The 16,005-nt window shown below is 42.6% G+C and overlaps 1 protein-coding gene across 1 annotated transcript in view; it reads right to left on the reverse strand.

Annotated features, from left to right (window-relative positions):
* zbtb16a (zinc finger and BTB domain containing 16a) overlaps positions 1 to 15,485 on the reverse strand; it is a 115,378-nt gene extending 99,893 nt beyond the window's left edge. The window contains exons 1-2 of the mRNA XM_036524678.1: positions 15,399 to 15,485; positions 10,639 to 11,993 (exon numbers count right to left, since the gene is read on the reverse strand). Coding sequence (XP_036380571.1) covers positions 10,639 to 11,900 — 1,262 coding nt within the window. The 5' untranslated portion in view covers positions 11,901 to 11,993; positions 15,399 to 15,485. The remainder of the gene's footprint in view (positions 1 to 10,638; positions 11,994 to 15,398) is intronic.
* Positions 15,486 to 16,005: the final 520 nt, after the last annotated feature.

Genomic DNA, 16,005 nt, shown 5'->3' on the forward strand with positions numbered 1-16,005 from the left:
ATATTTTTAATGTTAAATCGTTGTTTCCTCAAAGCTAGAATTAGCTAGAATTTTTCCAATTTCGTGTTCTAAGCGCACCGGTTTTAGCATACACACTAAACGGCTAGTCACACCGGTATGACCACACACACAAAGGGTTAAAAAACAAAATGAGGAGAGAGGAGGAGGCTGGTGGAGAGGGAGAGCCAACGAAAGGTCTCGACTCAGACACAACTGATGATGAGAGTGCAGGCTGCATAAGGAGTGCAGGCACAGGCAGGGAGAGATCGACTGAGCCAGTGAAGAAGAAAAAGTACTCCTTTCAACCACAATGGCTAACACAGTACCTGTGGTTGCGGTACGAGGGAATGTTCAGATTAAAATATTTTGCAAATTTCAAGTCTCAAGTCACTGTCAATCTTTACATCAATGCAAAACAAGGGTATGCAGATTAAGACAACTATTCATCAGCATGCAAGGTCATTGATTAATACCATGCTGTACCCAAAAAAAGGGTGCGGCCAAATCACGTGCTGGTGCAACCAACTGAGAAAGTTGGTAGGATCAGTGCTACCAGTGGAAAGGTTAGTCTGGAGCCCTGATGTTTTTAATGCAGACATATGTTGCAGGGACTACTAGAATCGTCATACTGGTGTGATTGTATGCATCAAGGGTTAAATCGAGCATTTATGAAATGCTTTAGAGGAGATTTCAAAATATCAAGATATATATCATGTATCGCAATATTATTTATAGGCCATATCTCCCAGCCCTACATGTTAGTGGTTCCTCTTATGATCAAAGTCAGTATGTGTAAAAGGGGGGTACTTCAATACAATCCACTAAGGACATTCAGACATTCAAAATGGACAGATCTATTAAAATCCATTTTCCAATTTCAAGATGTGCTCACAAAAGCATTAAACAACTTACCAAGAGAACACAGGTGATTAAGCAAAAGACAGTAACGGGGACAGAAAATACATGTTCCAAAGGCATTTGGACTGTATTGTAAATGCCTAACTATGACATCAAACATTTCTGGACCAAAGCACACAGGACTGCACAAACCATGCACGTTCCCTATCAGTGCTCGGGCACCTTGTCTAACATGGTCTTTCACAGCACAGAAATCTAACTCTTCCACCGACAACAGGGGAATTTGTGACCTGCTCCCTGAAGGAACTGGCAATCGCTCCTCGCCATTGGTGGGGGCCTGGTGGTTGGAAGTGCACTCACGGCTTTCCATGAACATAACTGGATGGGGAAGCCCTAACTGGGCACCGCTGCGCACAGAAGGGGGTTTACAAAGGGTCATTTTATGACCCTCCCACCCCTTCCCCACCCTTGCACATTCGTATCACTCCATTGGGGCCCCTGCCACTCTCTCACACTCCATTCACCAGGCAACAAAAGAGCTAATTAGAGCCCCTCTCGGTGGAAGGCAGCAGGAAAGGTGCCAACGTGACACTTCCACGGGCTCCAGAGCCGCAGCATCACAGTCACACCGCCTCTAGCAGGCTTGGCTTGGCCCTTTGCACCTGGGCTCTTTATTGTTGGGCGGCCCATAGGCAAGCACCTTAGAAGTGCTGAGGGGGGACCAACACACCTTCTTTCATGTTGCAAGACCAGAAACTGGATGCTAATGGTATAAGGACAGGATTAAAACACACCTTGCTAAGAAGGAAAAGGGTTTTATGAAGACTTTCAATATATAGTTATAACTGTTGTATCTTTACAAAAAATGTATACTTGAATGAAAAATATCGCATATTCCTATATGATGTGATAGCATACATCCATTCACTAAGATTTCTCAAGGCATTAGGTGCATTATATGGTGGGCTGCAGAATCAAAGATCGGAACATTGTGATCTGAACCATTCAAGACTTCCATGAAATTCACTGAGATGCAGGGATCTCTACAATGTACCTAACAAGCTGTCTACTTCGATTCAGAAGTAGTTACATGGAAGTAAAATATTCTCCACAAAAACCAAATGGGAATAAAAATGACAGAACACAAAGCAAAGACATGCAGAAGTGAAGTGTAAGTGACAAGCAAGGAACGTGAATACATAAATAACAAAAAAGACAGGAATTATGTAAGGAATGGTTGAGGTACAGGGAGAATTATTTCACAGTCCTCACCCTAGCATTCTTCAGGAGTTTCACTGTGAAGAATGCTATAGCACTAAAAAAAACAGGAACATTGCTGATGAAAGAGCACTCAAAACTAACTGCAACAACAGATTGGCGAACTGATAACATATCCTTCATCAAAGTCCACCACAGTTAGGAATCAGGAAGGTAACAGAGGCAAGAATTAGCAGGTTATATGATTACTGAACACTAACAGCTACTCACACTGGTGTTTCACTCTTCACTCACTTACCCCCGTCCCTCTTCCTTGACCAATGAAGTCCTAACAGGGCACACACCAGGCCTCAGGCAGCAAGTTTTGTAACCGTGTATATGACGACGAGGGTAAGGTCAGCGGCACACCAATAACACCAATAGCAAAAACAAAAAAAGAAATTTTTGATGCAGGGGGATGCAGCCATGAAAACACGATACACTGTGTTACACAACACAACCATTCTTACACTCTCCATGTGGATTCAGTTCATCTACTCTGCACAGTAGCGCCAAAGCCAGGGCCATTACATTTTGTCTTTTTTGAAATGGGGGAAAGTGATGCAAAAAAAAGCAAGGGACTTGCATGTGTATCAGGCAAACGACAAGCCACCTGGCACCACAAAGATTTCCCTCACCACCCTCCACTACCTGTAATCTAGCCATCTCACATTGCAAGGAGGAGATAAAGAGGCCTAGAATGAAAACCACTTTAAAAAGAGATTTGTGCAACGGCTGCTTCATTTTACGCAAATGCTGCCAATTCCTATCTATTTAATACCCTGCAACTGTGCCTCCTGTGTTTCAAACATTGCCCTCAATCCAAGCAAAAAGACGTGTTCACGTAACTGCAGTCTGTCTCTGGGTTTCTATGTATGGTATTGCACGTCACTCAGACCTACACAGACAGGGATTATGTCCATCTGAGGCCAGATATCAATTTATTCTGCCGCATAGAAATGTTTCAGCAACCCTCTGGCGTCTTAGTCAAGGTGTGGGGCTCCTTCCCGAAATGTGTAACCCCGTGTTAAGCATTTAATCAATATGTACTGGTGTCTTGACAGCGAGCAGGAAGCCTAGATCTACAATCAGAGGAATGGTGGTGTAAATCTTTACAGTTCAGCCCGGGCCTTTTAAAGGCTGTCTATAACTGGGAAGTCAGCCAGCGAGTGCTGCTAGCGAAAGACTGCCACTGAAATGGACGGCACACAAAACCAGCCTCAGACACACATGCGCTGAGGGTGAATGTGCTGAGGACCACGATGGGATGAGCCGTAGCAAGGGAGCGTGGAGTATGGGGACAACGTGGATTAATTAAATCCCACCCCAATTTGATCTCATTCAGGATCCTGATGCTCCGACAAGTGTCATTTTCTCACCGTGATGAATCTTTTGTCCGACTGTTATAGTGCTATGCCCATATGAATCCTCGAGTGGTCTCCGTCTGATTTCGCCCTAATTTTTTTCTGCACCTTAATGACTGTTCTCGTACCTGTCTGACTATGGGAAGGAGGGGAAGCAATCAGAGTAGTTCAGAGAGAATGGGGTAGTGCATCTCCTCCACTCTCCATCATGCTCATTACTTTAATGACCCAAATCAGCAACTGCGATAACGACCAGATCAGAACACATAATCACAACATGCTGAAAAAAGGCATATGAAGCCTTCTCAACATAATTTAGCACTATCAAGATTCTCTTCATTAAAAAGTATAACCTTAAAAGTAAACAGTACACAAAGTAGTTCATAAAGGCCTACATGGAAACACAGTTTTGTTTCCTAAAGGTCATAAAAATTCATTTATTGCAATTTAAAAGTTGCTTCCTCCATTACAGATTTAAGTTCATAAAACAAATGTAGTAGTAGATGGATGAGTCAGTAGTAGAATTGGAATGAATTTGACCCATATAGAAAGAAGCAGTTCAGGACCTTTTCTTTAGAAAACCTTCCCAATCAATACTGGAGTGGCCTGTCTCATTTTCTTCGTTTAATTCCCACGCCCACTTTTAACGATTCAATGGCATCATACTCTATGCAAACAAAACACTGCAGAGTGAAGGTTTCGGTCCTCCCCAGCCTAAAATCGAAAAACTTTACAGACTACAAAATTACTTAGAAACAGTACCTTTTATAGGTGCTTGTGATTTCTAAAGCACTTTTTACACAGTGGTCGAGTGGCTCGTTAAGTTAAATCGTGTATAACCGGTGGAGCGAGAGGGTAAGAAAGAACTAACGAGAGTCTCTAACGAGTCATCACCAAACAAACGCATGTCTGCAGCTATTTGGTGAATCAAGCAGTGTTAAGTGTGTTACTGAAACAGGCTAAGCAAGCAGTGCAGTGGTTACAGGCATCAGATACATATTTCCCATTCCCAGTCAACATTTAATACTAGTGAAAAACCAAACCATGGCAAGAAAAAAACAATTACAGTTTTCTAGATTCAGCTGTGACACTTCACACCCAATCCTCACCTTAGTGGTAATATATTGTAAACACTCCTCTGCAATGAACAGATATACACAACTGGATTAATAAACACATCAACAGAGGTCCACTGTGAACTGAGAGAGGGTGTTATGTTGAAACATGGTCAGAGTATTCAGCCAAGGAGAGGGAGAGCCAAGCCTTCACCTGAGCAGCCATAAAGAAACACAGTATGGCATGGTGGTTAGAGACCTGGCATAAAGAATATATATGTATTTAACATTAATGGATTAAATAAAATAATTAATCATTTGTGATTTTGAGTGTCTATAGTGAGAGCTGCTCGGGTTACACTAGCATCCGATGGGGGGGGGTGTTCCCTCAAGGCTTACAGGCTTCACTGAAATTGGGGTTTGGGCCCAGGACAGGCCACATGAGGTATCAGGTGCAGCACAGCACACTCCACCACAACACAGAGCTAAAAGGTGCGCATGTCACCTTATCTCATCCAGCAGCTACGTAGTGGCTATCACCCGATCTGCTCTTTGTATGCTGCAGAGAATACCGCAGGGGTTATCAGTCCTCCTGATATGCACAGATAAACGCCTGAGCTTTCTGTTAAACACGCCTGGACTCAGGGACTAACACAGCACAGACACTGCTCCACTCCAACACCTCTCCCACTTAACAGAGGATGGATGGCAGAACTTGAGGAAAGAAGAGCTCACCAGTCCACCAGCCTACAAGAATACATGTGGATTCTAGTCATGAGCATGGCTTGGAGGGCAATTATTAGTAGCCCCTCTCATGAAGCCCTTTGATGTCATGAGGAAAAAGAAAACATTTCAAGATTTAGGTTCCCCCCCCAAACCTTTTTTCTTCCATAAAACTAGAGGCTTTAGCATAAAGGTAGCTACTGTACAGGGTTCTGCTCAATCTGCTCAAGGCAATGTACATTAAGCAGACAGTTATCTGCATAACAGTGCTCTGGAACTGCATTACAGATAAACCTGAGGTCGATCCCCTTGACTTGCAGTCTGTGTTTAGCACGGGGTCCTCCACTTGCATCACCAAGGCTTCATCTGTTTATTTATTAGCAATTACTGTGCTTTGCAACACTGATTATTTTCCTTTCAAGAGGTTAGTAACACGCTGCTGTAATCCTGTCTCTCCAAAGTCACAGTGCACAAATGCCGAGTTCCGAACAGAAATAAATAAAGCCTGTCAACCACGTCGCCAGTTGCGAGTTGCTGTGAAAGTAAGATAGAGCTTTGATTTAGCCCCTGTAGGAAACCTTGGGCGATCAAAAAACAAACAAACCCATTCGTTTATGAATCCCTCAGTCATAAATCTCCCCAAAAGATATCAACATATTACTCCTGAGGGCTACTTCAAGGAAGGAAACCCCCTGCCTCCCTCCCCCTCATTCTGGAGCCAATCCACATCTCATTGAACCATTCTGAGCTTTATGACATAACCCAGGGCACAGACTGAATGGAGTGGGCCAAATTCGCACAGGAAGCAAGTACTTACCAACGCATTCATTCTAATAGAGACACACAAAGATAAAGACGGAAATACACAGGCACACACACACAAGTACACACAGACACAGAAACCTGCACACATGCAGACACAAGCAAGCACACAAACACATGGACACAGACACAGGCACAGACATACACAGCTACAAGCACACAGTTACACACACTGACACAAACACACAAACACAGGCTCCGTGCCATGTCTGGAAACAATTACAGCCGGTTAACCTGACCTGTTTGCACCAAATGAACTCCATGCAGAAATATTTTTCACATTTGTAACAGGAAACTGTGTGGCTCTGGCTCAGGGATGCTGGCAAATATTTGGTAATTAGTCACAAGAAGCATCACCTTTTGTGTGGTGAGCTTTCAGGGCCTGGCATTTCAAAACCCTCTGAAAAAAATTCAGACAATTAGCACATCTTCAGTCGTGGCCTGTGCCTAATTCAACAAAAAGGGGGAAACTGACCCTTCTAATTTCACAAAACTTTGACTTGACAGCATCCTTGTTATCCACTAGTTTCTCTGATAATTTACAATTTGTGAAGACCTAGATTTGCCCGAGTGTGCTGGGATTTCATTTGTGCCACACCCCAGGACTAGCCCAATGAAAATGTATAAGATTAAACTGTTTATCCTTAGAAAACTTTAAAGGAAACGCAGGCAATACCATCAGAAAAATCCAGTCAAAACAGGACATTTTATTCATCAAATATCATTTAAAGCAACCAAGCCCTGCCAAACAACAAGACAATTAACACTTATTGATTGAATCTGTGCTTTACCATTCACTTCTTCTTAAAAAGTGGCTCAAGTCTCTTTAAATCCTGATAAATCTCAGAGACTGGCCATAAGACATTCCCCTTAATGGATCCAACTTAAAAGCGCAGACTGTTCTTACCTCAGCCTCCTTCACATCTCTAAATAAGCCCTGCATGTACATGATGTGTGGGAGCCAGGTCTTTAATACTAAAAATGCTTTCCATTTTAACAACCAGACATCCCCTGAAAAACAAGATAAAGTCCTGAACAGCTAACCTCTTCCACAAAGGAATGCCAATTAAATCAAATTTAATATGAGACTGGAGTGCAAGGCTGCATTCACCATAATGTATACATAATCATACACATTTTATGTGCATAGTCTCTGTCCATTCTAGGTGTACTAACGCTTCTTAGAAAACAAGTGTACTACAGTTGTCCTTAGTTCCTTCTTACGAAATACTGTAAGACATGTTTAAAGACAAAGAACCACTGATGGAGACATTAGCGACACTTCACCCTATGAATTAGGAGGAGGTATTTATTTAATCAACCTCATTTTCCTACACGCTGCCGTGACATTTTGGAGAAGGAGCGAAACAGAATCCTTGTCTGAACTTTAACCGTTGTGCATTCCAATAGATTAGGGGCAGAGCTGGATCACCAAATGTCAAAATGCCAAGGGTTCTGAACCTGTGCTCTCTACAACCAGTCAGTGTGTTATTACACCCACGATTAAAAGATGCAATTAAGCTATGCAAATACACGTGGCTGTGGTCACATTACATGCTGGAAAATACACACTTGGAGTCAGAGAACTGGACTACTTCCCGGGGGATTGCGGATTCAGCTCCTTGCTGGGACAAAGCTGTCATATGCTCGCATTAGGTACTTGACCTAAACCCACTTCTGGTAAACATCTCGCAGGACAAATAGGTAATGCAAAAAATGTAAGCCACATAAATTACCCTTGGTGGAGGCATCTGGAAACCAAATAAATGAAGACCACTTTAAGATCAGCGCTTACAGAACAAGCAAAATATTGTTGTTCTCTGCAATCACACTGCTCAAAGAGCCAGTGGGTTCCACGGGCATATGACTGGGCCATCAGATTAATGCTGCTTTTCAGTCAGAATGAGACAGGAGCTAGAGTAGCAAGGCTGGAGACACAATATAGCACTTATCAGAGCAAAGAGGGACCACAGGCTGCTCTTTTAGGACAATTAGACATCGTTGCTCTGCCTGCTCAACAGCAAGGAAATCCTGAGCTCAAAATGTTTTACAGCTCCACATTATGCCCTCCTGTTTCAGCGCATAGGGGGCTCCCCTTTTGTTTGGTTTCTTTTTACCAAAGAAAATAAACCTGTCAATCAGTCAGACAGGCAGCTCTTTAGTGTCGCACACCTTGGCTGTTGCTGTTATATTCGGCTTTACTGGGCTCCATGCACCAGTACTACTGTACTGGACATATCTATTTTAGCACCAGTATTTTACAAAAAAGATGCTGGTCCCTTTCCCATCAATCTAACTCATCTCAACCCGTTTTTGAAAATGGTCATTTTGAGACATTTTTGCAGTGTTTAAAAGAAGTGCTGTCAGCTCAGCAAGCTCCCTGGTCACAAATTCTCCCCAAAGCAATCTGCTACAGTACCGGCCTGAAAGGGCACCTATAGTGGCTCTCCAAACATAAACCCAGTAAAAGTGTTTTGTTGGATGTACAAGCTTTAATGAGAACACCATTGCAAGGACCATCAACTTTGTGCACACTGTGTCCACCTAAAAACACTTCTCCTGCATTAGTTTCATTTATCTTAACTAGATTAATTAATTTTATTTTAAAACAAATGTGTGATACACACCAATTAGACATTATGCAACAATGATGAAATCAATGCTGGATGCCTTATACAGGCCTGAAGTCCACCCCCTACCTGCCAACCACTCCACTGACGAGAACCAGAGGACAACCTGGCAGCCCAGAGGTTACCCTGTGGAGGTCAGGGCCAGGGTCCCTGGTGCAGTGCTCATTTCCTGAGGAGGGCAGTCCATTTGGCTCATAAAGCTAATAAAGGGCTTCCTTGGCCTGGACAGCGGGGGGCCCTGGCTGACCCCCTCATCACTGGCCACGCCACAGGGGCAGGGGCAGCGGTGGAGGGGGTGGCAAGCTGCTTCCCATTAGCCACCCACCCCGCCTCATCCCAATCCACTGCCTGCCATTTGCCAGGTGCCCCTAATAGGCTCGGCCAGTGGCCATTGGTCGCAAGTCACAGTGATCTGGAACTGATCAGCTCACCAAGCCTGCTGCATCAAAAGCTACCACACTACCTGCCCATCGACTAGGGGGTGCTGATTTTCACTACTGATAAAGTGCAAGAATGACCATTTACAGCAAATATAAGCACTATGTCACTGTTTAAATTAATCAGTTGAACATTCATTTTAGTGTCGGTGCACTTCACCATATACAATAGTCAGCATTTCATCCTGGATGCTTGTTCTACACTTTCTAACCAAGAGAAAGTGATCACTCAGCTAACATCCTCCCAAGCATCAGAGACCAGAGGTATAATCTCATTCAGCAGCTGGATGAATAAAAGCCTCAAAAATTCACTGTCATAATTTTTCATGTTTTCAATAATTCATATAAAACATACTTCTGGCAATTGCTTATGATAAGCAATGGTTTTTGCAAATTCAAAAAATTCAATTGTAAAAATTCAACTTCTAAAATTCAATCATGGCCTCAGCATGTGATTCTGGTAATTAATGCTCAGGTAGTCTGTACTGACCCCACTGACCACAACGGGAATGTCCATTTATGAGAATCTGCACTGATCCACAGTCACTGAACTGTGTGCTTTGAATGATATTTATTGGATGTATCATTTTTAGGAGTGTACAACATAATATCATCAACCAAAACTACAGCTGTATGGACAGCTGATCTCAATTTGCACAAATACTAATGCATATCACAACAAAATCACTAACCAAGCCAAACAACTAAGACACTTCATTAAAAAAGCATTATTCTTGTCCAAAGTATGGGAAGGCACAAGACACCTGATTTCTTTGCACATTCGAAGTGATAGTTAGCTAGATACATTATCAAGAAACATAATGGGGGAAAGCATTAGAAGGACCATGGACTGATAAAGCATTCAATCATTCATACAGCTAGCAAATAACTTCCACCTGAATTTTCAAATCCATTTGAAAGGTACCACAATAACAATGGCTAATAGACTAGGTTAATACATGTATGCATAACACAAAGTAACCATGTGACTCTGTTCGCAGTATTATAGTGGGTGTATATCACTTGCTCTTTGATCAACCCTGAATTCCATACCCTTAAAGTGAGAATTCAATGTGAAAACAAGGAACAAGGTCACAGCTGGTTCTGCTTCAAACTCTTTTGTGCCTAGAGCTGGTTTGAGTGTAAATGCCACTTAAGGAATCTGTCACAGATTGTGAAACATTAAAGTGATCACAAAACCCAGCCTGTGCAGTACAATAAACCCCTCACCACCAAATGTCACAAAGAATCATTTGAGAAACTCCAGAGTAAGTGTAAGGTGCAGTCGAAGATGCTTTTCAAATACTTTAGGCTCTTGTGTGTGGTTGCATTTCACATCAAGGCTTCACAAAATTACAGTAAATCTTTTAATAGTGCTTCCTTCCATGAAACCAGAGGAGAAAGTGATTGGGTCTCTTCCACCATAGATTAAAAAACATTTATCACGATGATACACATGCGTATGTGTGAATGGTAATGATGCTCCACTTACCTGTGTTGCTCCACGGCGTCGTTGTCCGGCAGCTCGATCCCACACACGTTGCATCGCTCATTCTGGCTCCTGCTGTCCGGCTTGATTCCAGTGGCCAGCTCCCCGAGCTTGCTGAAGAACTCTCTCTGCATGAAGCTCTGTGGCAGGAGCCCCCCGTATGCGCTGAAGTCCATGGACATGGCCAGGGCGGGGGACATATGGAGGGATGAGGCCACCGAGCTGGGCATGGACAGCACTGTCTCGCTTTTGTGGTTGGGAGGCACAGAGTACAAAGAGGCCAGGTGTTTCTCGGTCAGGCCGGCCACACCCTCCAGGCCTGTCTGGACGGCGTCGCCCTGCAGGTCCACGGCCCCACCCTCTTCCCGGACATAGTGTAGCTCGCGTGCACTTGTGATCACACTGCTCCTGGTGGGCGTTCCCGGGCCATCCCTGTTTTTGTCAGGCTCTCCGCTCTTCTCCCCATTGCTGGAGGACCCTGACTCCATCACCCTGGGGCTCTCACAGCCCCCGCCCTCATCCACCTGCATCATTTCAGTCTTTACCTCAGCCAGCAGCGGCTGAGAGTTTCCCTGGGCCAGCAGGTCCCCGCTGGTGTTCTGTTGCATGCTGCTCTGCAGCAGAGACTGCCCAATGCTCATGAGGCTGTCCACTGCGGCCTTGGTGGGGCTCATGGTGGAGAGGCCGAAGGATGTCGAGACTGAAGGGCTCTGGTCAACCATGTTAGCCAGACCCAAGCCCTGCTGCGCGGAGGCAATGTAGCCGCCCTCTTCCATGGAATGCTTCTTTGACATCAATGCGTTCTTCCCATGCCTCACCTTGCGGTCCTCGTCCTCTTCCCCACCACCGTCGTGCATGGTGACCTCTGCTTCATTCTCGTCTGAGGACTGGATGGTCTCCAGGATCTTCAGACACTGCTCCTCCAGGTACTCTATCTCTAGGATCTCTGCCGCATACAGTAGGTCATCCAAGTCCTCTACTTTGGCCTGGAGGGTGGCGGTGTAGGCATACTCCAGGATCTGCTGGAAGGTCTTTGGCGAGAGGAAGTCCAGGGTGTAATGTTGGCTGTTGCGGTGGAACAGGATCTCAAACATCTTGCTGGTGCAGGCCAGCACTGTCCGGTGAGCGTGGAACTCATGGTTGTCCACCATAATAACCACGTCACACAGTGTCCCTGCCAGACGCATCTGGTTAGCCTTCTGCAGGAGCGCTGTGGGATGGGTTGGGTTCTGGAGCTGGATCATACCCATTTTAGTCAAATCCATAACTTAGCCGAAATCCACTGAACCAACACATGAGGCTGTCCACCCCCCTCCGGTGTTTGTTCAGTTATCTTTGTAAACAAGATAAAATATAATCTGGGAAGAACAAAAAAGAGCCAAAAAAAAAAAAAAAAAACAGATTAAACACGGAAGAACGTAAACCCAGCAAATAACATTTGTTTTTCAGTAACTCTCAGATGAAATTAGTATTTAGAGATTTATGAGAAAAAATTATGATGACAGAAATACTACTGCCTGCAAAATGAGCTGTCCTGTCAGTTTTTAGCATGAATGGAAATCTACTTCTGCTCATACAAAGATAGTTTAGAACTGTCTAATGTTCTGGGGCAATTTTAAATTTTACCCACTGCCAGTGGTTAAAAATAGTAAAAAAAAAAAAAAAAAAAAAAGTTTCCCTGTGATTGACACATACATGCTTTTAAAACACTATTTGCATTTGTTGCAGCAATAAAAAAATGGAGAAAACATAGCATACATAAATATTGATATGGAAATCCATGGAAATGGATAATTAAATAAGTATAAAAAGCTGCGCTGATATTTTCATTTATGAAGGAATAAATCCTCATTTTACATCGAAAATATGCATAATTTATTCATGAAAACAATATAATTAATATTACGAAAATACTGAAGACGGAATACTTGCCGATAGATGGTAATATACTAAGCTTTATTAGTAGAAAGGAACAAAATAAAGATGATCAGTAACCCTCTTCAACGCCACCCTTTCAATTTGTTTCGAAAATGAGAGCATGGACCGCTGTAAGATCACCGCACACATTTTAACGTAAAGAAGAATGCAAAAAAAAAAATGCCGGCTAAATATTATACGGTGCCACTCGATTTCCACCTCCCCAAAAACACCTTTAGCAACAATTATTTAATATATAAGGGAAGGTCTTGAAGACCTACAATGAGCGAGAAAACCTGGCAATCTCGTGGCCTTTGTTTGAACGTGTTAGTGCTCGGTTCACAAAGACCATCAACACCCATTCTAAAATGGAATGGCAATCTTATTCCGTATTCTCATCACAGACTGGAATACTGGGCAGCGCATGGAGTACACAGTGAACGGTGCCAGGAATACCCGGAACGGAGGACGTCGCAAAGGCGCCGCGCCTGTGCACTAACAAGCTAACATCACGTCCACATGTGTAGGAGAAAGCTATGCCCTGCAATACTGAATTCAAACTGAAATAGGCTACACAGAGTATCACAATGCATTGTGTTTTAATAACCCGCCGAATTGACCAATACTCTAAAACTTGCACGCGAGTAGTAATTTGCGCGGGGGACTTCGATATGTTCAATTGCCCAACTTCTTACTTGTTTTAAAGTACGATTATTTATTCCAATAGGCGAGACTGACAAGGCACACGTGAGGAAATATCACCTGGATGGTGATTTTGAATCGTTAGTTCAGGATACATTTAAAGAGCGTTTATAAATAATATAATGCGACTGCAGAACGGTAAAAAATAAAAATTAGCAAACAGAAATAGACAACTGATTCTTCTAATTTCAGTATACGTAGAAAGCAAGTCGAGACGTTCCCCGATAGCTGAATTATCAACATAGACAGGTTTGGGTAAAAAAACAAGCTTCAAATACACAAAATATCATAATTTCGGTGCGATCCACTCGCTACATTTTACACGTTGCTGTAATATGAACATAATTCTTCACAGCTAAATGAAATCAGTGCCTTTGTGCAGACTGAATCAACTTGTAAATTGACTGAGTGTAAAAAAAATCTGGTTCATAGAAAGAATGGTCTTGTATCGGATACTCTGGGCATAGATGAGGTCTTGGAACAAACGTATAAAATGAAGCACGCTAAAAATACGTTGACTTGATGAACCCACTAAGACGTTTTATGACTTGAATTTCAATTGGCTCTCATTTACAGTAACCTATGGCCCTGTAAAAATAAGACTGTTACCCATCGACTGTGATGTGCAATTTACTTAATGCCTCAAAAATAGAACCGAAAGTTATAAATGAACATGAACAGTCAAAGAATACATAACTACATAAAGAAACGACCAAACCTTCTGCCCAATGCATCCTAAAATTAAGGATAAAAGCGCCAAATCAATAATATATAATAGCAGACATTTAGCTCGGCTATACACCTATACGTAACCTTTATATCCAAATACATCATCGAAAGTCATCCTACTGTCCGTTTCGATACAAAACGCAATGACGCCGACAAAAGGCAATTAATTGAAGCCCCGACTAAAAATCCACTGTACTCTGCCATAAGCTCAGACTGAAGTGTGCCGTTCCACGGAATGCGTTCCGATGTTGTGATATAAAGAGCACTAGGCTACTACAAATTATTATAAATACATTTGACGCCAAAGTAGGCTATATTTTCTTCAATCGCCACAAATACACTTACACCACGGTACCTTCACCTCACGAACACGTCGAACAAATACAACTAAAAGTATAAGATTTCGGCAGATACCCAACAAGATTAACTCCAACTGTTTGAAAAGCTATTTCAATTGGTGACTTACAGAAGGCACTAATTAACCCACGTGAATCGTTTATAGTAAATGCCCACAGCTTGAGGGCGTCATACTTTAACATATTGACATCCTCTGGCTTGAAGAAAAGGAAAAGAAACACTTCGCTACATAACAATTCACCGCCGGTGTATCTGTATTCAGTGATTTAAATTCCCTAGTGATAGTATAGTCTTCGTAAACAATGGATGCTTCCCAAATCAAAGGATTAGAAATCGTCATTAGAGAATCAAATGGTCTCTTCTATGAACATAATGGTCCTTTAGGTGGACATATTATCAGGTTGCTAACCCCTGTTCGTGATGATTTGACGGCACGGTTTCACAAATGCATCAAGTGTATGAAGATTCAGGCGTAAAATTTAAATAGCCATGAAAGTACCTTCAGAAATCACAATGGGTTGATTGAATGGTACACAGACATACCTAAACAAGACTTCGCAAACATTTAAATAATAGATTTAAGAATAAACCAATGCATTTGGCAGCACGTCATCCTGTCTGGTGTGCAACGAACTGTGTGACCAGACCTCACGTTCCTCCTGTTGTGATCTCTAGAATACTAAAACAGGCGGCTACGTCAACGTAACATCTTTACATACTCTCTGCATTTATAAACACGTTAAGTTCATCATCTCTTGCAGTGGGCAATACTTTTTGACGGATTAGATAAAACAATCCACACGAAATTGAGGCACAGAATACTTTATGACACTCAACGAGACCATCAAAAGGCTCTATCAACTTCACTACACAGCAGAGTACTGGAAAACACCGTATGTTGTGGTTGTTTGAAGTGAAGGAGATTAAACATACATTTACTATTCATACTAATGAACACTTCCACTGTACCAAGACAACAGTCAGCATGCAGAGAGACGGGTCTGTTTAAACGCTGGATCTGTTTATTAGCTGCGCGCCCGTCAGCAACGTGTACTTACCTAGTTTGCGCGTTTAGTTCCCCAATGTGTAGTTATTAGGGCAACAGCATAGTAACGCAGTTCACAGTACCCGCTCTCTCACGCACTAACTCGCCTTCGCTTTCGGGTTAGCAAATCAACACAATGGTGACGTCAACGCACTGACTCACTCTTCTTTCTCTCTGATCCATGCAAACACTGCGAAAGTGAGACACCTAGGGGGCTGCCATCTTTAATGCTAAATGTTGAACGTGTGTGAATTAATTAGCTGGCATTGACACCTCGGCTACCGCCCAGGAAAAAAGACAGCACATTATTATTATTATTATTATTATTATCATCATCAATTATTATTATTGTTGTTGTTGTTACTATTATAAATCGCATTGCTTAGGAAATGTTATATCGGCCAGTAATGTTTTAAGACAAAAGTTAAAGTGACATCGGGTCTCTTGTACATATTCAGTATTGTAACCAATGACACTATAATAACAGAAGAATACCATTTGGATAACTTCAAACATGCATAACTTAATCGTATGCCATTATTTCATACAGTCTGCTACAGTAAGAAATCGGAAAAATTTTGTTTGACACAGCATTGCACGGTGCCTGACTCTGGGGCATC

Source organism: Megalops cyprinoides, chromosome 3 (genome assembly GCF_013368585.1).
Source record: "Megalops cyprinoides isolate fMegCyp1 chromosome 3, fMegCyp1.pri, whole genome shotgun sequence".
NCBI lineage: Eukaryota > Metazoa > Chordata > Actinopteri > Elopiformes > Megalopidae > Megalops > Megalops cyprinoides.